The sequence below is a fragment of the Micromys minutus genome (assembly GCF_963924665.1).
Source record: "Micromys minutus genome assembly, chromosome: 20".
Taxonomy (NCBI): Eukaryota; Metazoa; Chordata; class Mammalia; order Rodentia; family Muridae; genus Micromys; species Micromys minutus.
Genome location: NC_137955.1, coordinates 14,559,849 through 14,587,632, shown reverse-complemented (window position 1 = coordinate 14,587,632; position 27,784 = coordinate 14,559,849). Strand labels below are relative to the sequence as shown.

The window sequence follows — 27,784 nt, the reverse complement described above, 5'->3', positions numbered from 1 at the left end:
TTAAAATTGGGCTGGGAGGACCCTTCAAAGGAGCAGAGGGAGATGAGACCAAAAGCACGTTTCATGAAAAGTAGACCAGATGCAACAGGCTCTGAGCCTTGACTACACCATCCCAACACTTGACCTCACATTAGCCTTGTGATTCCCTGTATTCTACCTTTTAATAGAAGCTATAATATTTTCCTTAAACAAAGAATGAATAGAAATTATTTGGCTATCTGGTTTTGCTAGTTTTTTAAAATATATCCTTAAAGTAAGAATGTCCACACATGCTATTAGCCAGAGTTTCAAATATATTATGGCATGACCCCCCCCCCCCAACTTTTGCTTTTAGAACATACCTTTTTTTTTTTTTTTTTTTTTTTTGCCTAGACTTAGTAATGAGTCTATTAATCCTCCATCAGGTATACGAGAAGCTCACCTGGTCATTTCTCAGTCTTGTTGACACTGACATTTGGGACAGGATCCAGATGATTCTTTGTCTGGGGTAGGGGTTTGTTGACCATTTGGCCACTACTGATTAAAAAGCACACCTTTCTTTAACCATTTTCAAATGTCCCAGGAAGCATCTTTCCCCTCACACAGATCTAATCACAGCTCCATCATCCAGTAACAGGAACTCAGAAACCACTTTTGCTAAAAAGCGCTAACTCCTCCCTTGGACTCAGGTAGTAAAATGTGAAATAGGTATGCCACTATTATCCACTCCTCTATTTCACATCTGCCGTCTATCTTAAGACTGTAAGATTCCTGCTTAATCCTACAGTAGGCATGCTGACAGCTTAGTGTCCAAATGCCAGAGATGCTCTCCCTCTCTCTCCCCTTCAGGCACATAAAGAGAGCCTAGGAGATAGACAGACAACTCACTCTCTCTCTCTCTCTCTCTCTCTCTCTCTCTCTCTCTCTCTGTCTGTCTCTGTCTCTGTCTCTCTCTCTCTCTCTCTCTCTCTCTATATATATATATATATATATATATATATATTTTTTTTTTTTTTTTTCCTCTCTCTCTGACTGGAATTGAAGTCACAGAGACAAAGCCTAGGGGATCATACCACCAACTTTTCAGACTCTCATGAAGAAGCCAGGAAGTCTCCAGTTTATGCCTTAGATGTGCATTTCCCCTTGCATTCCAGGAAGAACAGGCCTCTGCAGACAGAACTTTCCCTGACATCACACCCTACAGTAGCAATCATCTCATGGGAACCAGAAACTCACTTACTTCAAGCAATAAGAATGCCTTGGAGTCCTACCAGCTTGGAATCCCACCAACAATGGAGGAGTATTCCTTTCTCCACATCCTTACAAGCATCTGCTGTCACCTGAGTTTTTGATCTTAGCCATTCTTATTGGTGTTAAGGTGGAATCTCGGGGTCATTTTGATTTGCATTTCCTTGATGACTAAGGAACTTGAACATTTCTTTAGGTGCTTCTCAGCCACTCGATATTCCTCAGTTGAGAATTCTTTGTTTAGCTCTGTCCCCCATTTTTAATAGGATTACTTGATTCTCTGTATTCTAACTTCTTGAGTTCTTTGTATATATTGGATACTAGCCCTCTATCAGATGTAGGGTTGGTAAAGATCTTTTCCCAATCTGTTGGTTGCCGTTTTGTCTTATTGACAATGTAATTAGCCTTACAGAAGCTTTGCAATTTTATGAGGTCCCATCTGTCAATTCTTGATCTTAAAGCATAAGCCATTGGTGTTCTGTTCAGGAAAATTTCCTCTGTGTCTATGTGTTCAAGGCTCTTCCCCACTTTCCCTTCTATTAGTTTCAGTGTACCTGGTTTAATGCAAAGATCCTTGATCCACTTGGACTTGAGCTTTGTACAAGGAGATAAGAATGGGTCGATTTGCATTCATCTACATTCTGACTGACAGTTGAACCAGCACCATTTATTGAAAATGTTGTATTTTTTTCCACTGGATGTTTTTAGTTCCTTTGTTAAAGATCAAGTGAACATAGGTGTGTGGGTTCATTTCTGGGTCTTCAATTCTATTCCATTGATCTGTCTGCCTGTCTCTGTACCAGTACCATACAAATTGTATCACAATTGCTCTGCAGTACAGCTTGTGGCCAGAGATGCTGATTCCTCCCCGATCCCCGGCAGTTCTTTTATTGTTGAGGATAGTTTTTGCTATCCTGGATTTTTTATTATTCCAAATGAATTTGCAAATTTTTCTTTCCAAAAATTGAGTTGGAATTTTGATGGGGATTGCATTGAATCTGTAGATTGCTTTTGGCAAGATGGCCATTTTTACTGTATTAATCTTGCCAATCTATGAGCATGAGAGATCTTTCCATCTTCTGAGACCTTCTTTAATTTCTTCCTTCAGAGACTTTAAGTTCTTCTCATACAGATATTTGACTTGCTTAGTTAGGGTCACACCAAGGTATTTTATATTATTTGTGTCTATTGTGAAGGATGTTGTTTCGCTAATTTCTTTCTCAGTCTGTTTTTCTTTGAGTAGAGGAAGGCTTGCTGATTTGTTTGAGTTAGTCTTATATCCAGCCACTTTGCTGAAGATGTTTATCATCTGTAGGAGTTCTCTGGTAGAATTTTTTTTAGGGTCACATAAGTGTACTATCATATCATCTGCAAATAGTGATATTTTGACTTCTTCCTTTCTAATTCATATCCCTTTGACATCCATTTGTTGTTTAATTGCTATGGCTAGGACTTCCAGTACTATATTGAATAGGCAGGGACAGAGGGGGCAACCTTGTCAATCCCTGATTTTAGTGAGATTGCTTTGAGTTTCTCTCCATTTAGTTTGATGTTGGCTACTGATTCGGTGTATATTTTTTTTACTATGTTTGGGTATAAGTCTTGAATTCCTGATCTTTCCAAGACTTGTAACATGAAGGGGTGTTGAATTTTATCAAATGCCTTTTCAGCATCTAATGAGATGATCATGTGGTGGTTTCCCTTTGTGTGTGTGTGTGTGTCTGTGTTTGTGTGTGTGTTTTTAATATAGTGAGTAGTCTTGCAGTTCTTCTGAAAATTGGACATAGTACTACCTGAGGACCCAGATATTCCACTCCTGGGTATATACCCAAAAGATGCTCCAACATATAACAAGGACACATGCTCCACTATGTTCATAGTAACATTATTTATAATAGCCAGAAGCTGGAAAGAACCCAGATGTCCTTCAACAGTAGAATGGATACAGAAAATGTGGTACATTTACATAATGAAGTACTGCTCAGCTTTTAAAAACAATGACTTTATGAAAGTCTTAGGCAAAATGATGAAACTAGAAAATATCATCCTGAGTGAGGTAACCCACATGAACAACACACATGGTACGCACTCACTGATAAGTGGATATCAGCCCAAAAGCTTGGAATACCCAAGATACAATTCACAGACTACATGAAACTCAAGAAGTTGGAAGACGAAAGAGTAAATGTTCCAGTTCTTCTTAAAAGGGGGAACAAAATATTCACAGGAGAAAATACAGAGACCAAGTGTGGAGCAGAGACTGAAGGAAAGGCCATCCAGAAACTGCCCCACCCTGGGATCCATCCTATATACAGTCACCAAACCCAGACAATATTGTGGATGCCAAGACGTATATGCTGACAGGTGCCTGATATGGCTGTCTCCTGAGAGGCTCTGCCAGAGCCTGAGAAATACAGAGTTGGATGCTCTCAATCAACCATTGAACTGAGAATGAAGTTCTAAATGGAGGAGTTAGAAATGGAGCTGAATGTTTGTTCCTGTCTTTGTTTTGTTGTTTGACTGGTTATTGTTGTTGCTCTATATCACAGCTGGTCTGGAATTTGCCATGTAGCCTAGGCTGGCCTCAAAACTCCAGTAATCCTTCTGCCTCTGCCTTTCAAGCACTGGGATTGCAGGCATGGGCCACCATACCCAGCCCTGTCTATGTCTTTAGTTGGTGTACTGGCTAAGCTTTGTCTGTTGGGACTTTTGTTCTAAAACTGGTACTACCTTTATCTCTCAAACATGGGATCCAGTTTTAAACTGTTCAATATAAAAAAGTGACAGACACCTAAGTGTAAAAGCAGAAGCTTGGTGTCCCACGGATTACAATACTTGAAGACCATTTTAATAGGACCATTAATGTTTACCTGCAGCTACTCCTTCATTCTCCCCGAAATGCAGAGCAGGCAGATGGGTGATGTCGGAAGAGATCAGTCACGAGGTCCCATTCCCTCTGCCAGTGGTTTGTGGAAGGACAGAAAGGACACTCCTTAGATTAGACAATAGGATATGAAAGAGAATGAAATGGGAAAAACAATCTCCTTATGATAAAATAACTAATACACATAAAAGGAGTCTCTCAAACAAGCAGCCAGTGTGATCTGCCTTGAACATGTTCACTCCACTGGGTGCTTGGGCAGCCATCTCAGAACCATAAAGAACCCAAGGACAGCAGAGCAGAGGGGACAAAAGAGCCACCACCCTTGATGATTATGAATGTCAGAGCCAGCTTTGGAATGCAAATTTCTACTGCGTTCATTAGTAGACATAATTCAGCACACAATTGCCTAAAGCAAAGACTGGCAAAGACTACATAATGTGTGGGCCAAAGTCAAGAGCTAAGAATCCCTCTTTTATTTTCTTTCTTTCTTTCTTTCTTTTTTTTTTTTTTTACAGTTTCTTAAAACAAATTTTATTTTGGGAAAGAACAAAAGAAAAACAAATGACAGAGACCATGTGTAGCCCACAAACCTAAAACCTTTACTGTGTTACTCTTCATAGACAAATCCAGATCACTGTGCAAGCCTCAGTCTAACACCTGTGGGTGCGTTATACTCTGAAGCCCAGGCATTCTTAGCACAAGTACTGAAAAGTTCACTTCAGACTTACAGGAATTCATTCTGGCCAAGGCTTCGAGTAGACAATTCAAATACAAATTTATCATTATTTTTATTTATTGTAAGAGGATGCCAAACTAAGGCATCAAAAAAATAAAAAGCCTTTCAACAAACCTTTCTATACCTCAGAGCTTCAGATATTCCTTGGTTTTACAGAGCCTTCTGTAAGCAACGCTTCTGGATGAAACACAGTGTATTTAAGGTCTATCCTCACAGGAGGTCAGTTTGCCCTGCGCTCTGAACAAGGCATTTCCTGCACCCCAGGAAGACTACAGAGGAAAAGGATGACACATAAATATTATATAAAGAATCTCACTGATGTAATAAAATATATCTTCTGTGGAGAGAGAACTGCTGACTCCCCAAGACAGTGGATCTTCCATGAAAAGCACCCAAACCTTCCTCCCTTAACTCCGAGCCCTACATTAACGGTACTGCTTCCAGTGAGGTCCCACTGCTCAGCAGGACCTTAGTGCAGTTTAATTCTTAACAGAAACATCCATATTGACAATGCCAGGTCCTGGAAGCATTGTGGAAGGCTAGAGAGCACGAGGCACATCACTCAGCAACAGCATCTGGCTGAGTCCTGTGTGTAACTACACCTAATGGGCAGCCGTCCTTGATCCCATCTGCATTCCTTATAGGCCAGTGCTGATCTTAGTACCTATACACAGTAAGTGGTCAGTAACCAGCAAGGAAAGGCAGAGACTGGGGAGGGGAGGGGAAAGGAAGAGAAGGAAAGAGATGGGGAAGTAAAGATGGGTGAAGGAGAATGAGAGGTGGTGGGAGGGAAGGAGAGAGAACGAGTGTGAGGTGGTGTGGGAGAGGGATCCCCATTTATACCCAGTACTGGTTGTGTTTCAGTGCTGGGTTGGTTTGTCGACAGAGCTTAGCCATGTCAGGCTCCAGGTTCGCCCATGCCTCCCAAGGAGCACATTTCTCTACAGGCTCCGCCCCCAGAGGGGTTGTCTGATCATATGGTTGGGTCTGGAACAGACTAATAGCAGGGCTGCTGGAACGTCTAATAAGGGGTGTCACTGTGACCGTGGGAATTGCTCCACTCCTCTCTGCCCCAAGGCTTGGTGATGGGGATTTGAGGTTTGTCTTTGGCTGGATAAGAGGCTTGGGTTTGTCCTCCTTTCGGCTCAGCAGCCAAACACTTAGAGCCACCACAATCACTATTAGGAGGAGGAACACAGCAGCCAAAGGTATGATGACCATCAGAGGATGACGGCTCATTCCCGGCTGCATGGCTCCCCGAGAAAGAGACTCCCCCACCTTTGTGGCAGCATATGGCCAAATGACCCTGGTGGGGGAGACCTTGGCATCTATATTTGGCTCTCTGCCACTGAGCTGACCCCAGGAATCTGTCCCCTGCCATTTGCCCTGGGTCAGATTCCCTGGAGTGTCTTTCTGTTTAATAATAGAAGTACTAAGTTTTTTTGGAGAGAAAACAGAGGCCACGAGAGTCTCTCCAGTGACAAATAAGGGCACATCTGGTGTAAATGTCTGTAAAGGTAAGGGGTCTGATGGCAGTATGGTAAAGGCCAGATAACCTGTTGCTGGCTGTACATGGTCTGCACTGAGCAAGAAGGTAAAGGAGTCATTCAGTGTATAGGTGCCTGTTAGATTAGCATGGGGCTCAAGCACCAGCTGCCCTTGGTTGATGTCTGTCTGAGTAAACTGAGTGACCTGTTCCATCACAGGGCTGTCAACTGCTCTTCGAACAAGTTGCCCATGGATGGGGGGCTGTATCACTTCAAACACGGGATCGCTATCAGTCCTGGTAGCAAGCTCAGTTGCATCTAGATCCTCTTTCCTAAGCTGGTAAGCCACTCTGTTGGTAACTTTCAGGTTTGATACAACCCACAACAAAGGCTGCACTCTGATGCCCAGTGTCTGTTCTGTCAAGTTGCACTCTGTTGTAAACAGTGAGAACCTCAGCTGATCTTCGGAGGCTGAAAGATTGGTCATGTGGTAAAAGAGTCTTCCAGAATCCAAATCCTCCTGCCCAAAGCTGTTGACAACCTGGTTTTCAATCAGCAAGTGGCCACTTTGGAGGGGCTGTGTTATTCTGTAGATGATCTGGAGGCTCCCACCATTGGTCACTGCTGAGAGATGAGTATTTGTGATGGGGACAGTTGTCTGGCCTTGTGGGAGAAGCAGGTCTGTGAGGTTCACAAGAGTGATGGAGATAGGGATGACATCCAGGTGGAAGAGCTTGTAGAGGGGCCGGTGTTTGCCATCAGTCACACTAAAATAAAACACTCCAGAGAATGGGCTTCCATCTTGTATGAACCACACCTGAGCATTATTGATGGCAGCCTGTGTAAAATGGTGAACTGGGGTGTCTAGATCATGAGCCATTGCTATGAAGCCATTGTTGGGATGACGGATGATCTCATATTGGATTTCATTTGGAGGACTGTCTATATCTTCTACGTTGAGGGTTTCAGGTCCCACAACCAACCTTCTGCCCTGAAGAACAGTCAACCGAAGCCCTTTGGTCTTTAATTCTGGAGGCTGATCATTCACAGGGGTGATAGTGATGTTGAACATCTCTTCTATAAAGTCAGCCTCTGGTTTGCTGGTGGACTCATTCTTTGGATTTGGCCAAACAGCGAAGGTAAAATGATCAGCAAATGATTCAGAGTCATCATGAAGATACATGACTCCAAGTACATTAACTGTGTGCTGGGAGAAGTAGGGTTTTCCTAAGGTAATGTTTCTCTCTCCAACCATAATGGTTCCATGGCGAGGAAGAACTGTAACCTGGAACCAGATTTCATGGGAAGAACGCTGAGGTTGGGGTAGCTGAAGCAAGAGGTTGGAACCGTCTAATTTAGACTGGTCAATGAGAACTTCATTTCCCTCCTTGACAGAGGCTCCTATTGAAACAGTTAAAGAACAAAGAGACATTTAATAAAGGTCCTAAAGTTTTCTCTCCTAAGTATACCCCTTAGTTGATTATTTTAAACACAGAGGTTGCTCAACTATCTGAATTAGCATACAAAATAAAATTTAACCACAAATACATTACTATGGAAATGAATACAGAGGTCCCTCAAAAAGCAGAACAAAACAAAACAAAAACAAACTGAAAACAGAACTACTATGTAAGTCAGCTATGCACTCTTGGGTATGTCCTCAGAGGACTCAGCATTCCACAGAGATACCTGTACATCTATATTTACTGCTGTGTTATTCACAGTGGACAGGAAGTAAGATCAGGCTAGATGTTCATCATAGATGAATGGCAAAGAAAATGTGCTACATATATGCAGTGGACTCTTACACTGCCATAAAGAGAAAAGAAATTGTGACAATTTGGGGGAAAATGAGTGCAATTGGAGATGATCTTCTTAGGTTAATTTGTTGAAACTCAGAAAGACAAATGCCACATGTTTTCTCATACTTGCAGAACTGAGATTTGTGTGTGTGTGTGTGTGTGTGTGTGTGTGTGTGTGTGTGTGTGTGTGTGGTTACATGCATTCAGATGTCCTCACTGTACAGAAGTGGCCTCCTGACAGGGACAGAAATGATAACACTATCCATGTGGCAGGAAGGCAGAAGTGGGAGCTACACCGAGGGAAGAAAGGAAATGGCTGGAGTGGAGGAAGGACACAGGAAGTGGGAGGAGAACAGTTGGGAAATGACTGCAAACAACCATTAAGTCATCATTTCAGGCAAGCAAGCTTTAAAATCTGAACATCCACGTATAAGACACTCCTTTCCTGACTTCAACGTGGCTGATGCTCTCTGCTCTAGAGACAGAGCCAGCACCTACCAATACTTTTCTACTCATCATTTTCCTTTGTATTAACAACTTCCAGTCATGAGCACGATAAAGCTCCCACTGGGGGCATAACGAGATGCTTTAGAGCCAACTGCCACCCCTTGCCACTAGGCTCATGACAAAGAAACTACCACTGGATGTAACTGTGTCTGTCTTATTGCCGAGGATGAAGGTGTAGCATGGACACAAAGGGAAAGACAGATTTTCACATTTTTCTCCATGGACGAAGCACTGGCCACAGTTTGTTGGCAGTACCTGTATTTGCACGCAGCCGGCTCCGTCGGCCTGACTCATTTGTTTCATATGAAATGGTAATCCGGAAATCCTCGGGGCCCAGCTCTGCTGGAGGGGAAGATGCTGTGAATGTGAAAAAGTCTTCTGAGGTCCACCCTGTGTTCTCAAGATCCACATGCTGGTAGAGTATCAACCCTTCAGTGACCTGGACAGAATGAAGTACAGTTAGGACCAAGCTTCCAGGATAATACAACAGTCGAAAGAATTCTAAATGGAGGAGACATGCTCTTTGCGTGGCTTACTATATTCGTGTTCAAATTACTTCATGTATTTGTATAAAGGAAAAGACATGAAAATGTGCTGACTTCCTTTCCATGGAGAGGAGGTTGTATTTCAAGCCTAGTCTAGTCATCAAAGAGAAGCAGTGACTCGGAGATGGCCATCCTCCTGGTGTGCTTTTCTTATTTAAAGGGTATACTAAACCCTCCTTACTTGACAGACAGTGTCAGACAGTATCAGCTCAAATGACAGGTCTGGGATAGTGCTTCCCACTTCCTGTCCAACAGTGATCAACTCCCAGTCATTATACAATCTTATCTATACTTCAGGAAATACTCATGTGATGTGTCTTTCAGAAACATTACCACATCGCCATTATACCTCAGAATTAAAATATAACTAATTGAAATGAGCAAATATGCAACCAGTGCCCAAATTTCTCTATCAATCTGATTAAGGAAGCAGAAACAAAGACAAGACAAAAGAAACAAAATCCATAGACATACACATGGCTGCTTTGTCTGAGTCAAGACCCTTAGAAGGCCATCCATTCTCATAACTGCCTTTTCATCTCTAAGTCCCTCCTTTTTATGTGGTGTGTGTGTGTGTGTGTGTGTGTGTGTGGGTTGAGAGAAGACCCAGAAAGCCTGAAACTAGGATTCTGGAAGATGAATTGTAAGAGAGCAAAGAGCTTACAGAAGGTTAGGAATTTGATTACCAGAACCAAAGTAGCCCCAAGAACAACTTGGGATAACTGCCTGCTTCCACTTTTTGAAGTACATATAGATAAACCATTTAGATGTACATATGGATAAACCAGTTAGATGTACATATGGATAAACCAATTAGCTGAGTACCTGGGCTCCGGGGTTGGAGAGGGGAGGAAGATGGGGTTTTATTTCCTATCAATTTAGATTTGTAGAAGTCATCAAAATGTCATCAGAAAGTCAGTGGTATGGAATCTCAACTAATAAACAAAGCAGGAAAACTAACATGAGAGACAAACTATCATTAGGTAAATAACAGTTATAATAATTCAGGTAAGTGTCCTAAAATGGTTGCCAAAACTAGCTGGCTGAAAGTGGTGACAAACAGGACATAATGGGAAATGGTTACAAAGCATGTCCTCACAGGACATGGGGGCACAGATCACAAGAGAGGATCATACCTTGAAAGTGAGAAACTGTGAACCCAGAGAGGAACAAATGGCATGGTGGATATAAAAGCCAACCTCAACCCCAGGACAAAGTGAACACCATGGTGGACCAGCAGGAAGCTGGTACTCCTGTCCAGAATGCAGAGGCTGAATCTCTATACAGAATTCACAGGGAAGAAGGTTGCAGAGAAATGTCCTGTACTCTCAAGAACAGCAAAGTTCAGCTGGCAAAATGGCCACCAAGCCCAATGACCTAAGTTCGATCCCTAAGGTAGAAAAAGAAAACTAACTCCCACGAGTTGTTCCCTGAAAGCCACATGCATATCCTGTTATGTCATAAATTATTCTATTGACAAGGTCATAAAAGGCACTGTATTGATAAGTAAGGAATGGTTCCAAATTAAAGGATACTAAAGACAATGGACAACTAAATGCTATGTTCTTTGTGGTGGATACTTTCCTTTGTCCTAATAAAGACATCTGTTGAAACAATTTAGGAAAGTGTAATATGACATATAAATTGCATATTGACATTGTAGCAATGTTAAAATTATACATTTGAAAATTACACTGTGATTATATGAGATTGCCTTCATTTTAGAAATTGCCACTACAAAGACAAGTGTGTGAAAAATGACAGCGTTAAGTCTTCTTGTTAAACACTAACACTTTGGGAATATGGAGGAAGAGAAAATGTGAACTCCTTATACCTTTTGTAATTATCTTAGAACGTCTTGCAAAATACAAAGTTAAATATGTTAGTGAAATCTCCCTTTCCAGTGAGCTGTAGGATGAGACAGCACTCCCTTTCATAATGACTGGGGATGGCCGAGTGAGAGGAAGCCATCCACAAAAGCCACGTACACTAAGGTAAGAAGAGGCCATCTGTGCTGTCACACTGCTCTGTCCTCACCTTCCCAATTCCCATCTCTATACCCAGGACCCCCAACTTGGTCCTTCCTTGGACTTTTAACAAGGCTGTAATCCAATATTACATTAGACATGTATATACTTCCAAAGCTTAATTATTTTTATTCTCTGACAATTTCACAGATGTATATAATGTATTTGATCACATTCATCCCATTATTCTCCCTTGTGCGCGCTCTCTCTCTCTCTCTCTCTCTCTCTCCCTCCCTCCCCTCCCTCCCTCCCTCTCCCTCCCTCCCAGTTTTTGAAGACAGGGATTCTCTGTATAGGCCTGGCTGTCCTGGATCTCACTATGTAGACCTGGCTGATCTTGAACTCACAGATCTACCTGCCTCTGCCTCCCAAGTGCTGGGATTAAAGTTGTGAACAAACATGCCCAGTTCCAATATCATCTCTTATCCTCTTCTACTCCCAGTGAACTTGTTAGTCTTCCCAACAAATTTCCCTTCTATTTAAAGGTGTGCGTGTGTGTGTGTGTGTGTGTGTGTGTGTGTGTGTGTGTGAGAGAGAGAGAGAGAGAGAGAGAGAGAGAGAGAGAGAGAGAGAGAGAGAGACTTGGAGACTTAGAGACTTGGAGACTTGGAGTGGGGGGAGGATACCCACTGAGTTTAAGGCTTGCTTACTGAAGTATGGGCAGTTTACCAGTGGCTACATCACTGAAGAAAATGACTCCTTCCTCTAGCATTGGTTGCAAATCTTAAGACTCTTCACAAGTAGCTCTGTCTCAAGGGAAGATTAAGCATTCTTTGGATTTCTGTGATAAAACTTCTATCTCATATCATTGATTTCTATATGACCTCAAAAACTAGTCAAACACTAAGGAGAAAGAGTTGGCTCTCAGAAGACCCTACTGGGCTCTCTGCAACGTGCTACAGTTTACAGCTGAGAGGCTGCTGAAAGATTAGAAAGATGAACATCTGGAGAACTCTGCCCTTCATCCAATTTAGGGCATGACAGTTGATCTCAGTCCCAGTTTGATGGGCTTTAGAATCACCATGGACACAAATCTCTTTGATTTGTCTAAGAGGGATTTTCTAGATTAGGCAATTGAAGTGCAAAAGCCACCTTAATGTTGGTGGCACCATTCTACTGGCTGGGTTTGGAAAAAGAAAGCTCTGGACACCGGTGTTCACTTTTTCCTGCTTCCTGACTGTGTACCCCATGACTTCCTTGTCATGATAGACTGTCTTCCCACAAACTGTAAGTCCAAATAAACCCTTCTTTTCTTAGGTTGGTATTTGTCAGGCATTTTGTGATAGAAATAAGACAGCAGTGAATGCGCAGGGCTGGTTGACAGCGGAGCGGGGAACAGCCCAGATTGACTGATTTGTAAAGGATCTTTGTCCTTTTCTGGGGTTTCTTTGCCCCTAACTGCCTGAATTTCTGCTCTTCTTCTCCCATGGAATAAAACAGATATTAATATAAAAATGGAGGCAGCAAAATGCAGTCTATTTTGAAACTTGGATTAGTCAGACCAAAATTCAGACAAATATGGTACTAGTTTTCAGCTCTGTTTGTGCAAGTCAGCTTCTCTGAGCCCTATTGACATGTAAAATAATATCTTGTGGATCTGTATTTCACCTGTAGTGTATTACCATTTCAGTGATCAAAATGGCAGGCCCTAGGTCTTTCTAGGTCTTTCTAGAGCATTCTAGTTCTCACTAACTGACTGGGTTCTGATTTGGGTGAAAAGCTATACACAGTTCTAACACTGAATTGCAGCATAATATTAAACAACCAGAGATTTCTAGCCCATGCTTCATAAGGTAAATATTTTCTAGAACATGTTTGGAAAGCTCATTCCCAGTTGCTTAGTAAATATTTGTTTACCATCTAGAATAAGCATGTAAATAAACACGTGTTTAATGAACAAATAATCTACATTGAAACCTCTTTACAACATTTAATTCTTAAGCATATATGCTTATAACCTTGTATAGATAGAAATAAAGCAACTCAGGATGTTTCTTAAATGTGTATGCACTTAACAACAACAGAGAAAATATTTAACCTTTATTCGAATTCTACATGTGCCAGGAACTCCACGTGGTACTTGATTTTAGTGGCTTAGTTCCATACCTAGTTCTAGAAAACTCCCAAGTTCAAGCTATTGCCACAATCTAAGAGCTGCATCCACACTGTGGAAGTGTGGAATCCTGAGATTATAGGCTACAAAGAAATTTGTATATATTCTACAACTCCAGGAGCCCAGTAATGGGGAGCATCAGCTACAAAGTGTGGCCAGAGTGAACAAATGACACTTCATTGTCTGGTCTGGTAAGGACATCAGTGATTGACCGGAACTTGTATTGATTCTGACAAATAACTCATCTGACAACTTGTGTTTATCATGACTTATGATTTAAAGAAAGGCAGTATTGGGGTGGGGAGAAGGCTCCCTGGGTTAGAAGTGCTCTAGTTCATCATGTGACTCTGAGTTTAGACCCCTCAGTGTCCACATGAAAAGCTGGGAATGGTGACATGTGTTTGTAACCCTAGTGTTGTAGGGGCAGAGGCATGCAGATCCCAGACACTGTCCAGTTAGGCTAGCCAATTGGGGAGCCCAGGTTCAGTGAGAAACCCTGTCTCAAAGGATGTGGTGGTGAACGGTAGAGGACGACAACTGGCATTCACCGCTGGCCTCCACACGTGTGTGCACGGTCATTACTGTCAACATGTGTACACACACTTATATACCTCACACAACACCAGACAGTTTTACACTGTTTTTTTTTTTTTTTTTTTTTTTATCTTGCAGAAACTCAAGACACTAGGAGGTAGAGGGTGGGATAGGACAAAAAGGAAGTCATTTTGTTTTTGTTTTCTTTCGATCAATTCTTGACTGGAGGCCCCAAGGAGCCCAACTGACAGCTGCTTCAAAGACACGGAGTCCGAGAGCTGGGGGTCATTAGTGCTTATGGATCTACGAGTCACCCCCAGGAAAGAAAAGAAGGCTCTTGTATGTACCAGGTTTGGGGGGTCAACCAGTGCATGGAGACTGATTTCCACTCCTCAAACCCCCAAGATGTAATGGCTTCCTTTCCGTCCTCAGCTTGCCTGGCTACAAGCATTTCTCAGCCTGTTGCTGTAATACTTAACTTCCTCTGTCTGGCTTTCTTCATGTCTATGCCAATCTCCTTCTGCCTCCCTCTTGAAAAAGCACACATGGTGGCACTTAAGGGCCATCTAGATAGTCCAGGCCACTCTTCCAAGCCCATGACTCTTAACTGCATCTTCAATGTCTGTCATATAAAAGGGATCGCTCATTCACAAGCTCCAGAGATGAGGGCCGGATATTTTCAGAGGCTTCTGCACTTGTAGAAAAGTAAATCAAGATGTCCAATGCTACCTTTTGTTCTTTCTAAATTATAACCTTTTGTGTGGTCTCATTTGTATATGTATATGTATATCTATATACATATGGTCTCATATGTATAAAGATCTACATACTTAAGAATGACATGGTTCCCTAGAAACTCTTCCATATAAATGAAGATTTAGTCCTCTCTGTGAGAGAAAGCCATAGTTACAGAGAGACTTCTGGAGTTCTGGGAGAGATTTTCCTTCTAGTAAGTTGCTGCAGTGACCAATGGAGTCATTCAGGGCCATGAACCGTAGCTCACTGATAAGTATTTGAGTGTGATATTCTGTTACCAATCACTAGTTAGATATTTCCAAGTGTTATCATCTAGGAATGCTTTCTTAGCCCATTCCTACTAAGGAGAGTCAGCCTCGCTTTATTACTAGAGTCCCCTGGTAATTCTGTAACTATGGACACGCTGTGCTGCCTGGCTTTCTGCTCTGTTATGGGAATCTTGCTGTGCTTGTGCCCAACTGTTCTGTACAGCCATGATGGAGGTCCTTTGGGTGGGACGGGAATGAACGCCAAGAGGACTTAGGATTTAGGTCCAGCAGGATGGAGCTCAGATTCTGGGCAGCACAACTGTAAAAGAAGATATTTCTAAGGCTTAGTCACTGTTCTAGTTTGGTTTTTATTGTTGTGATGAAACATTGACCACAAGTGATGTGGAAAACAAAGAATTTATTTGGTTTAACTTCCACATAACACGGAGACAATCTGGCTTACACTTCCACGTCAGTCTAACACCTTAGAAGCCAGGGTAGGAGTTCAAGTCAAAAACTTACTGGTTTGCTTCCCAAGGGTTTCTCAGCTGCCCAGGGGTGACATTAGCCCCAGTGGGCTGGGTCATCCATCCCACATTGGCCATCGATCAAGAAAATGCCTTATGAACATGCCCAACGTTAGGGACGCAGTTTCTCAAATGAGCTCCCCTCTTCTTAAGTGTTAGCTTTTAGTTTGTGTCAAGAAAAGCTAACTAGAAATGCCATCCTGCTTATGGTACTGTCTTACAGTGGCCCTGGGAACTGAATAGAAGAAGAAATAAGCCACTTTCATTAAGTGGGAATGAGTGCTGTCTGCCTTTTCATAGGAAGAGCCAACCATCCTAACAGAACAGAATATGCTGATTATTCAAAGCCATTGGGACAAGAGCTGCCAGTCAAGTTTAAGTTCAAGCAACAGATTAGTGACTATGTGACAATACAGTCATCTCCACACATGGAACACTCTCCACATAACTCAGTGTGATGCAAAACAAAGCTGCCGAAAGAGAAATACCAGTGGAAAATGTCCGCAGAGACAAGCGAGCCGGGTTGCCACTTAACCAGCGAGCCCAAAAAGGCCCATGATGGGAGGGGTGGGACCGAGGAGACAGTAAGGCTGGTCTCTCCCTACTCTGCATATTCAAAGACAAAAGCCTAATGAGACATTAAGCTGGTTTTTGCTCTCCATTAAATTGCAACACATTACTTTCCAGCCTTTGAGAAATGTGTCTGTAATTCTCTAAAATATGTATATATTGCGAAAGCAGTGAGTCCAGAACCTGGGAGGAGATGTTGGACAGAATTAATAGCCCAGCATGGCTTTGTGATTTTCTAAATGTGGTTCTGGAAAACTCTTAACTGTGCTGCAGAAGCAGCAGGGACCAGGATGATGGCATCCGGCCCACAAAAGTACAGTGGCTGAGATGCAGTTCCTGGCTTTGTAGAAGAGAAAAGAAGCTGGCCGCCTTAGCCTCAAAGCCAGAGCACTTCGCTGTTTTAATGACTCTAAATTATCTCAACAAGCACTGGAATGAAAATCACTCAATTAGCTGCGAGTTTGACTGACTTGGAAGCCATCCGTGTGTTATGTGGAATTTGAAGCTTACTTTGGGTTCTTGGAAATGAACAGTAGCATCTTCAGTGTGTAAGAGCTTCCATGCAATGTAAGTCCGATGGTAAGTCTGATGGATGCCTATGCATAATTTCTGTGGGTTAGCTTAACCCCCTCAGGGTTTGACACTGAAAAACAAAGTGGCCACTTGCTGATCTTGGTAGGCTGACATGACACTGAAAGTATAGTGAACTTATTCTGGGCTAAAGAAAAAATGTTAGGCAATGACATCACAAACACATCCTCTGAGTTATTTTGCCAAAGAACATTAAGCATCCTGCAATCATGGTTTTTTTCATGAGCGATTTTCTTCAGAAGTACTGATTTAAAATGCTCATTTCTTCACAAGCATACAAATTTGTATGTTTTATATGTAAATGATACAGTACTTTTAATCTCCATACCTTCCCCCACCCCCATTCCCACCCTCTTACCCCACAGGTAGAGCCAAGGACAAATTAATTCCCCCAGTTAAAGGGTAAAAGAGCACTCAGTCATGAACTGCCTACAGTGTACCTATTGAATGCTTAGCAGGTCACTTGGCTAGAACTGACTCGAGAAGAAAAGCTGGTCTAGAAAGACTATTGCTAATTAGCCATTTGTAAGTTGTGAAGGGCTAAAAAGCTCTGAGCTCTTTACACAGTTGAAATTACTTCCTGAGTGCTCTCTCCCTCCCTCTCTTCCTCCCTCCCTCCTCCCTCCTTCCCTCTCTCACTCCCTCCTGCCTCTCTTCTTCCCATCACACTGTCACACTGAAAGGGCCCGATAAATGCACATACGTGCTAATCAGGATCTTCAGAGGGTTTCAGAGGAAAGCTTATCACTCGGTTGAACACACAGCCTCAGGCAAGGACTGCTGCAGAATTGAGCAAACCCCAGCCCTCCACCAACTCAACCTGTAACCACCATTCCTTTTACTTCCCAAATGTTCTAAAGCAGGGTGATGGTAAATATGAGTGGTTATAAGATGACTGAGATCTGACCAGGGTACATTTGATAGAGGTTATAAACTTCAGGCTGTGCCAAAATCCCCTATCCATCTGCATGTGGAAAAGGAGGCAAGAAGAAAGGCTACTTTCTATCTGTCGTCAAACCACAAGTAAAAATATTCATTTCTGAACATACATGCTAACCAGTGTGTGTGTGTGTGTGTGTGTGTGTGTGTTAGATGCTTTATAAGTGTGTATATGTTTTAACCCTCGCTTGTGTGTGCAGAGATCAGAGTAGGTTATCCTACGTCTTTCTCCTTTACATTCCACGTCATTGCCTTCACTGAAGCAAAGCTTGCCATTTCAGATAGGCTTGCTGATAATGAACTCCCAGTAGCCATTGCTTCTGTCCTCTGAATTCTGGAACAACAGGAACAAACAGCCACACCTAGCCTCTTATGTGTCTGTTGGGGATTTGAACTCAGGTCCTCAGGCTTGCACAGCAGATGCTCTTATTCCTAGAGCTATGTCCTTATCCCTGGAATACATTCAGACTAATGCACATTTACTATATGTTTTACTGCTGTGGAAAAAAAAAAAAAACACTAGGATCAAGGCAACTCTTATAAGAACAACATTTAATTGGGCTGGCTCACAGGTTCAGAGGTTCAGTCCATTATCATCAAGGTGGGGACACGGCAGCATCCTGGCAGGCATGGGGCAGGAGAAGCCAAAAGTTCTACGTCTTCATCTGAAGGCTGCAAGCAGAATCCTGGCTTCCAGGCAGGTAGGATGAGGGTCTTAAAGCCCATACCCTCAGTGACACTCCCACTCCAACAAGGTCACACCTACTTCAACAGGGCCACAACTTCTAATAGTGTTACTTCCTGGGCCAAGTATATAAAAACCATAACACTACATTAACGGGGGATGTTCCTTTCTGTCTTGATAGAAATTGAACATTTTATTGTTTTTCTGGCCTTGCTTTTATAAAAGCATGCACTGTAGTATGGATCTGAAATGTTCCCTGAAACCCCATATGTTAAGGGTTTTTCCCTGGCTTTCCAATTATTGGGATTCTCTGGCTTTGAAGTTATTGAGGTGGGCACGGGACCTTGAAGAGGTGGAGAAAGCATTGAGGGTGAGCTAAGGGACTGGGGATGTGCCCCTGAAGGAGTTAGCGCTACCTTTGCCTCGATATCCTGTCTTCTCTCTTTGTGCTCCCTGACTTTTGGGAAGTAAGCATCTACCATGTGTGCCTTGCCAGGATGTTCTGCCTCTCAAGTCTCAAAGCAAGAGACAGCTGACAATGGACTGAAGCTTCAGAGACCAAGAGCCAAAATAAACCTGTTCTCCTCCACATTGATTCTTCTCAGGTACTGTCACAGAAAGCCCTTGAATGGAGAGAGAGAGAGAGAGAGAGAGAGAGAGAGAGAGAGAGAGAGAGAGAGAGAGAGATAGAGAGAGAGAGAGAGAGAGAGAGAGAGAGAGAGTATCTGTGTCTGTGTGCACTAAAACACCGAAGTAAGCTATGACCCAGAAAGAACCAGAGTTCATATTTTGGTTTTCATCCTTCCTTGGATTTTTCTATATTCTTCCTCCTTTACCCACATTATTGGTTTTCTGTATGGTGGCTGAGGTAGATGCTCAGCTGCTCCCTCCTTCCACCACATCCCTCTTGCCCCTGGAGATGCCCATCCTCAGGCCACTTTGTTCCTCCAGCCTGGGCTCTGGCCAAGGATGAAAAACTTGGTCCCTGCATGAGACCTGTTACATTTTCTTAGCTCTCTTCTCTCATCATCCCCGAGGGAAATGTATTTGAGAACACCAGGGAGTCTCTAAAGGAAACAATAAGTGGGTCATAGGTGAAGCAAATGTCATTCTCCTCTGATGACCTCATTTCCATTCATTAAATGACTGTTGCACAACAGGGCAGACACCAGCCAGTTCCAATGTAGCAGAAAATCGCCTTCCCCTGGGAAACTCCTTTTAAATATGAAAAATAGAAAGGGACTTTTCACATTTCCAAGAACAAAAAGCTCAGCATCAGCCTCAAAACCCATCTAATTAGTGTTTGTAATCCTTAGGATGTCCGGTCAGCTTGTCACCTATCTTGAATAGCAGTTGGACTTTCTTGGTCATCTTGATTCTGGTTTGTAGCTCTCCTCATTGAAATTCTTCAGTGTGGCCCACACAGGTAGTTAGTTGCTTTAGGCAACTGCTCTGTGTTGTCTACCCTGCTAGGGGACAGCTGCGGTAGCCTATATGACTGACCCCACTGATGCTCAGACCCACTTGAACGGTAAGGATAGGTCACATGACTACCTCTAAGGTACCACGTGGCCTTCTGGAACAAGTACCTGTCTTATTTAATCTCATCTACTCAAAAGCCCCCTTGGAAAAGTTGCTTGGACAACACTCTGCAACCAATAGAAGTTTGGCCTTTGAGTCTGTCTTTGTCCGTGTGCTTCCTGACTCTGTATGCACATGACCTTTTGGTGTTCCAGGTACCCCTGTGATGCATAAGTAATATAATATTTCTAGCTTGTGTCTCTCCTGATCATTAGAATACTTTCCATCTCAACGGACCTCAATTAAATGTGGGAAACATGCTATACACTTTACATCTATAACTGTCTTAGCCACGTTTAACCACTTAGGGGAAAGCCCTGGCTAATTTGACAGGAGCCTAATCTAGAATCCAGAGCACTGGGGCTCAGATCCTAGCTCTGCTATCAACAGGCTGTGTAACCATAGGAACACATGTGGTTTAGATCTGAATCTGCAGGTAGAGAGGAATAATACTACATAAGGCTAAAAGCAGTGCTTCAGGTATGCCATACATAAATACGGTTTTTAATAATCACGGCTCTGACTCTGCCCATTTTAAATACAGCAAAACAGGCTTAACGCCTATGCGATTTGCTGAGTCACAGAGGTAACCTAGATCTCCTGGTGCTGTGCCAAGGAACTTCTGCACAGTCCCAGTAGTTATCAGTAGGGCCTCAGATACATAAATTATAAAATCTCTCCACATACCACACAACAAAGGCACCAGACAGCTGTGGTGTGGAAATTCTACAAACTACAAATATGTCTGAGATGAGATTTTGGGGGAAAAAGAAATTATATCAAGGGTGTCCCTTATGTAAAAAGGCAGATACAGAGTCGTTGTGTACAACCATTCAAATAATAAAATAATTTCTTCTTTGTCCTTTGATCCTAAGTTTCCAAACCTGTCAGCAATGGCAGGTGCATGTTCAGCAGAAGAAAGGATCATGGGAGGGAAGAGCCAAACACTGTGTCCCCGATCTGTGGACTGGGACAGGACTGGAGCCTGCCTTTGTTTCCACAGGGAACAGCACCCTGTGCAGGGCTGAGCTCCCACACTTCTCCTGCCCTCTCTTACACCTGCCATTGATGACATGTTTTCTGGACACCTCCTATCTGTTCACAAAGGTGGAAGAAATCAGACAGAGCAGGAAAACAGTAAATAAAACCAGGAAGTAACTGGATTTTATTTAATCAAAATTTTGCTTGCCTGGGACCTTATATTTGGCTTGGTGTATTAATTTCCTATTTACAAATGTGTCCTATTTTCAAGGTCATTTGTTTTCTAAGTAAAATGTACCCTGGCTTCCAGCATTAGACATAGTTTACAGTTGGCATGTTAGTGCATTATAGCAGTCAGAACACTGTTCCAAATATTCAGTTTATCTACCACACTGGTAACCAGCTATCCTGTGTGGTATGTGAATACAATGACACTCTAGAACACAAGCTGCCCAGTTTCCCATTGTCCACCTTACACTGCCTATGCTGCCATCAGCATGTGACTAGAGCCAGGCTGTCCAATAGCTAGATCCTGAAATAATGAAGACATGGAAAACAGACCACAGCCAACACACAGTTGTCAGACAATGCAAGTAAGAAGGGCATTTTGATTATCCTAAGCCACAGGGACTTGGGGGTTTATTGCTATTGCAGCAAAAGCTACTTCGTTCTAGCTACTACATTCGCTGACACTTATTTTGGATATATCTATCTTAATCTAAAATACCAAATATTTGCAATTAAAAGCTGTTGGAAATAACAGTCAAAATGATCACGGTCATTTCTTTTTAAGAACTGGGGTTAGAGCAGACATATTTTTGTAGAAATAACATTTTTCTTGTTGGTATTCGAAAGGCAAACCAACCCTGGGCATGTGTTGATGCTTCTGGGCACCTCTTAATTCCCTACACAATGGAGTTTTTATTCCAAGTTTTTGTTCTGTGTCCTGGAAAAAACTGCAAACCACAGACACTGTACTTTTTCTTTTCAGTGTTACATTAGAAGCTTATGCGACCCTCATGGTCCATCCCTCAAACCCACACAGACAACAGGAAAGCAAAAGACACGCCAACTCTCCACATCATACAGATAGAGCTCAAAGGTTAAGAACTCTATTTTCTCTAAACTTGACTTGAGATTTAAACAATTCTTAAGTTACACAAAGATGTAGCCAAATAAATTGTCAGACTCAGCATTCTAGGACAGAAAAAGGATGACAGATTACCAACCAAAGGAATGCCTAAATTAAATAATTATATCTGGGAATGCCACCTTTAGAAAATAAAATAACACATAAACAAACATGCCTTGGTTCACCCAATTCCTTACTGGGAGGCAAAAACATATTTGAGTGCTTATCTATTTCAATAAGAAGATATGTAAACCAGCAAAGTTACAAACGCCCTGAATATAAATCACATATAGTAATAGTTATATTACATAATGAGTACATGTCATGTTAGATATAAATATATACTTTGGATTTCTTTTTAAAGGACTCCCTTTGTACTGGCTGGTTTTATGTCAACTTGACACAAGCTGGAGTTATCACAGAGAAAGGAGCCTCAGATGAGGAAATGCCTCCATGAGATCCAGCTGTAAGGTATTTTCTCAAGTAGTGATCAGGGGGGAGGGCCCAGCCCATTGTGGGTGGTGCCATCCCTGGGCTGGTAGACCTGGGTTCTATAAGAAATCAGGCTGAGCAAGCCAGGGGAAGCAAGCCAGTAAGTAACATCCCTCCATGGCCTCTGCATCAGCTCCTGCTTCCTGACCTGCTTAAGTTCCAGTCCTGACTTTTTTGGTGATGAACAGCCATGTGGACAGTGTCAGCTGAATAAACCCTTTCCTCCCCAACTTGCTTTTTGGTCATGATGTTTGTGCAAAAATAGAAACCCTAACTAAGACACCCTTAAAAAGATTTACTTGTTTTTAAGCATGTGTGTGCGTGTGCGTGTGCGTGTGTGTGTGTGTGTGTGTGTGTGTGTGTGTGTGTACACGCATGCGCAGTGCCTGTGAGTGTGGGTACATGCAGAATCCAAAAGAGTGAGACTTGAACTTGTGACTTCTGCAAGAGCAGTATTTGCTCTCAACTGCTGAGCCATCTCTCCAGCTCTGAGTACTTTTTTTTATATTTGTTACTTTCAGAATCAGGTGCTTTCTGACATCTGTCTCATGTTATGTTCCCTTAAAAAAATCCCATTTTAAGTGACTTAGGAGTCGCCTGGGCCATGGCCCACATCTAGTTGACTTAGTAGGATGAAGACAAGTGAGAAGTCCTCTCTGCTCGAAGCCTCACTCAGTGGCACAAAATAGATGTCAGGACTCACCAGACTTTGGGTAAAAACGGAAACGTCCTCTGTGTGGTTGTCTGGGTACACCTTCAGCAGCCTCCCGAGTCTAGGGGACCTGACAACTGTAAATGTTACAGTTCTGTTTCCTGCTTTGTCATCACTGGTCACAGCTCTCAGGTCATGGGAGGAGAGTGGCTTTGTGGACCCTGAAATAGAAATTTGAATATGACTACGCTGGACACAAAGGGGCTCCTCGGTCTTTCTAGGCTTCTGAAAACGGCCTGGAGAGGGCATGGCTGACAGGGAGCTATGGGCAGTAGGGGACTAATGATGCCTGGTGTCTTCTCATGGGCATGTTTGCTCCTGAGTCACTCGAAATGAATGCTTCTTCTCCAGCCATGGCCTCACAGAGGAAAGAGTTCATGCCAAACAAGGCCTCTGTGGCTCAGCCCAGGGTATGTAAAGAAAAATCTGATTGTGTGGTGCTGAGAACACAAGGGACTGTGGTTCCTCAGAGGGTGGTGATGGCTCCTAAACAAACCAGAGGAGCCTCCCAGGCCTGTATCACGCCAATGCCAGGGTTTGGGGTTTTGGATGTTGAAAGATCATCCTCAGGTTCATGGGAAGTCTGAATCCTATGAACCATCCTTCTTTCCTGCAGTGCCTATGATGAGGAACAGGTGGGCCACTGATGCGATTGCCTCTCAGTCCTGCCTGAAGCGCAGGATTCGGGGCAATGATTCTCTGTTGATGAACTGCTAATCTCTGGACCTACAGAGTTGCTTCTATAGCATTACAGAAAACTTTTCTGGAAATTCCCTCAAGCACTCAACATTAACATTCCTTGAAAAAGACCCAAGTACAATAGGGTAAGCAAAAAAACTGCAGCCTAAGACCACAGCATATTCCCACATGCCATCTCTAAACCTAAACAAACACAGTCTCAGCTAGATTTCAATGTTAAAAAACCCTGAGAAAACTTTTTCTCAGAGAATAAATCACAGAGAAGGAAACAGAATGCATGCTGATTAAATACATATAAATACCTACTATATATACATACGTGTATATACATGCGCACACACTCATGCAACACATACATATTTGCAATAAGACAAAATGAAAAATAAAAATACAAGAAAAATATGCTTTAAATCCATTACTTAGTTCACCCACACACAAATTTCATTTAGAAGTATAGTCCTTAGAGTAATCATTTGGCAAAATATGGAAGCTATAAAGTCTTAAAACATTCACACACCATGTATTCTAATAATTAACATGGCTTGCCATGCAAATTTTGTAAGCATTAAGCCAGGGCTGAGTATACAAAGGAGCCAACGCAGAAACTTTCAAAGTCTGGTGAACCGCAGAGGAAGTTCAAATGGTAATGGTACGGCCCAAATGTGAATTAAAGTTCTTAAAGGTTTCATTTCTTTTGCTTGTTACTAACTTATGCCTGGCTGCAGTGCTTCCCCAGCTAAAGAGAATAAAACGTGTAACAGTAACACTGTTATGTAATTGGTGTGGCTATTAACTTATTAACTTTGTGTGTCTGTGTGTGATGCTTAGGAGACAAAATAATCATCTACCCTGTTGTCTCTGTCTTAGGGAAGAGACATTTTATAATAAAGACATCCTGGCATGCTGGCCTACTCCTAAAGGAGAGGGTCTGTTAGATACAAATTCTAGATTTGGGGTCAGAATTGCTACCTTGAGTGAGGGGTTTAAGTCTCCTATTCTTTTTCCTGCCAATGAAGATGTTCAAAAATTGTGGGGTTTTGGGTGTGTGCCGTGTTTTGAGACAGGGTCTCTCTGTGTATCCCTGGCTGTCCTGGAACTCGTTGTGTAGACCAGGTTGGCCTCAAACTCAGTGAAACACCTGCCTCTGTCCCCCAAGTGCTGGGATTAAAGGTATACACCACCAATGCTTAAACAAAAGTTGTGTATTCATACATGATTTCATTTAAACTTTTTATAAAAACACAGCATGGTAATTAAAAATATAAAATGCTACAAATATATAAATATAAAGTATCAGTATCTGAATGCTCAGCCTATAATGGGAATGAATATTTTTACTCCTGCAACACTGCTAAAACAAATTATGCTTTCATAACAATAGACTTTCCCCTGGTATTTTAAAATACAGAAGTTCTGAACACCCAGGTCTGCAATGGCTGCCACTGAACAGACACCTTACATCACTCCCTGAGGCAGGATGCAGCGTGCCTCCTTGCCCTTCATGAGATATCACACAGCAAGACAAACATGGACACACTCAAGGAAGATACAGAATGTGACCTCTATTGTCACTTTCCAGCTTCATACACAGCAGCTAGGACAAAGAGCCCTCGGGTGACTGCTGAAGAAGCCATGCTGAGCGAGGTGTAGGTGGGTCCTGGATAGGGCACAGTGTGACAAAAGCCATGGGAATCATGCTCATGTCTACGTAACTCCGACATACACCTGGTGGCCCCTGCCACTTAGGAAAGCTAACAAAGGAAAGCAGTAAGAAGAATGGGACAGGCAACCACTGAGGTAAACCTGCACAGTAGGACTTCTGATTCCACAGTGATCAGATTTCAGTGGCTATCTGTGCCACTCCAGAGAAACGGACATGAAAATCTATCTTCCTTCCTCCCGGCCAAGAGCTGGAACAGGAAACGAGGCGGGGTGAAGATGGTGGTGACTCAGAATATCCACTGGGCTCATCCGTCAGGGATGTTAGTGAAAGTGGGGCTGGGTTCCAGGAGTGAGTTCTGGTGGCACACGGGTGTGGCACTGGGCTGTGGCAGATGCAAGGCTTGTGAGGAAAAGAAACATTACGGGGCAGTGACAATGTACACAAAGCTGTAAAAACCGCAAGTCTGACACAGTCTTCTGGAAGTAAAGAAGAAAGTTGGCCACTTCAATGTATTTTTTCCCTACTTCGGTGGTTCAGTAAAATGTCCACCAGAAACTCAGAAGTGTCTAAGTTACAGGGTTCCTTCCCGTCTTTCCTCGAATACAACTGTCATTAATTATTAGGCGGGACACTGCACTAGATGAAAGGAACTTGATTTTTTGCAGCAGCAGTGGAATTACTCTAGTTTGGGATTTTCAAGAATAGATTACCCTGTTTTCCTGATCATTGAGATGTAGCTGATTATTTATTTTTTAAAACACTAAATGGCGTCCTAATTGTCTTGGGTGGGGGGGGGGGTGGAATCTTCACACTTATTCGGAGAGAAAATTTACAGATTGTGAACAAAACAAAGTTTTATAATAGAAGAATCACAGGTCATATATCCTTTCCTGCATTTTGAGATTCTTTTCTTTCCTACAACTCAAAAGTGGAGGACAACTGTCAACTTCAAAATGAGTACTTAAAGGCAGTGGATACTGCTCAGGGGTAGAGGGCTACCCTACTTTCAGCCCTCCACAGTACCAGCATCAGGGCAAACATTATCAAAAGCCTTCCGGAAGTTACTGTGAAACAGCTGCAAACAGTGCTGTTTTCCTTGAAGTCCTCCACAGAAGCCGGAAGCTCTCTCCACCCTTCACCACTAATCTGTAATTTCACTTTAAGTCACAGAGCCCATTAACCCCTCCCCAAGAACATAATACCTAGCTCACAAGCAATACTGGTACAGTGTCTAATCTGGTGGATCCAAAACTAGCTCCGCTTTAAGACCAAATAAAGTTTTTGTTTTTCTTTTTAAATAATAAGACAAGATGGCTCAGTAGTTCCCAGTACCCCCACATGACCCACAGCCATCTGTAACCCCGGTTCCAGGGGATCTGATGCTCTCTGACCTCTGAGACACAGACATACACATGGTGCGCACACATACAAGGAGGCAAAACACTTACACACATAAAATATAATAAACAAATCTAAAAAAACTTTTAATGAGCTCAAGCCCATTTCAGAGACTTCCCTTTAGCTTCTGAGGGGCAGGCACAGTTATTTTTAGGCTTAGGGGCTAGTTGGACCATAATTTATAAAATTACCAGGGTCTTTTTTCCATCTTTGTTTCATGGCTAACGTCTGTTTTTTCAAGCAGGTTATCAAGTGCAGGGCTGCTCTGGCTCGTCCCCAACATTCAGGCTATATTGAGATGTTCTTGCTTCCTTGCCATTGGACACATTTCCCCCTTTCCAAAGGTTGTTAGCCAGAAGGGCTCACAGCTCCTTTTATATCAATCTGGTTTTATTTATTTATTTATTGGCAAACAGCCACTAAAAGCCAGTACTAACAGAAAACACTGACAAGTCCTGGGTATTCAAAATACAAGCGGTTTGAGAGCATAAAAGCAGACAGGGAAGTGGCTCAGATGGTGGAGTGCGTACCTAGCATGCACAAGTCCCTGAGTTCAGTTCCCAGCACCATATGCACTGGGCAGAGTGGTACGAACTTGTAATGCCAGCATTGGAGAAGCAAAGGCAGGGAGATCAGAAATGCAAGGCCATCCGCAGAGAGTGGGTTCAAGGCCAGCCTGAGCTACAGGGGATATATTTCTAAATACATGCATAGTAGACATAAATACATAAAGAGTAACCTGGGGTTTGTAAAGACTCAGGAGAGAAGAGTGACGCACACTGACAGTAAGGACAGTCCCTTCCACAAGTCCTGCCTCTGTTCTGCAGCCTTCCTTCTCTGGGGGAGAGGCAAGGCAAGGGCAGAAAAGTTGCAGAGCAAAGCTGTTTGCTGCTGTCAAATTTCTGCTGAGAATTCTGTTGGGGCAGGGGGAGCAGGCTTAATAGATGT

At 42.7% G+C, this 27,784-nt stretch overlaps 1 protein-coding gene across 1 annotated transcript in view; it reads right to left on the bottom strand.

Annotated features, from left to right (window-relative positions):
• Window positions 1–3,211: 3,211 nt before the first annotated feature.
• The window catches only part of LOC308433585 (chondroitin sulfate proteoglycan 4-like), a 69,429-nt gene continuing 44,856 nt past the window's right edge, over window positions 3,212–27,784 (bottom strand). The window contains exons 8-10 of the mRNA XM_080933696.1: window positions 23,068–23,237; window positions 8,899–9,082; window positions 3,212–7,735 (exon numbers count right to left, since the gene is read on the bottom strand). Coding sequence (XP_080789822.1) covers window positions 5,685–7,735; window positions 8,899–9,082; window positions 23,068–23,237 — 2,405 coding nt within the window. The 3' untranslated portion in view covers window positions 3,212–5,684. The remainder of the gene's footprint in view (window positions 7,736–8,898; window positions 9,083–23,067; window positions 23,238–27,784) is intronic.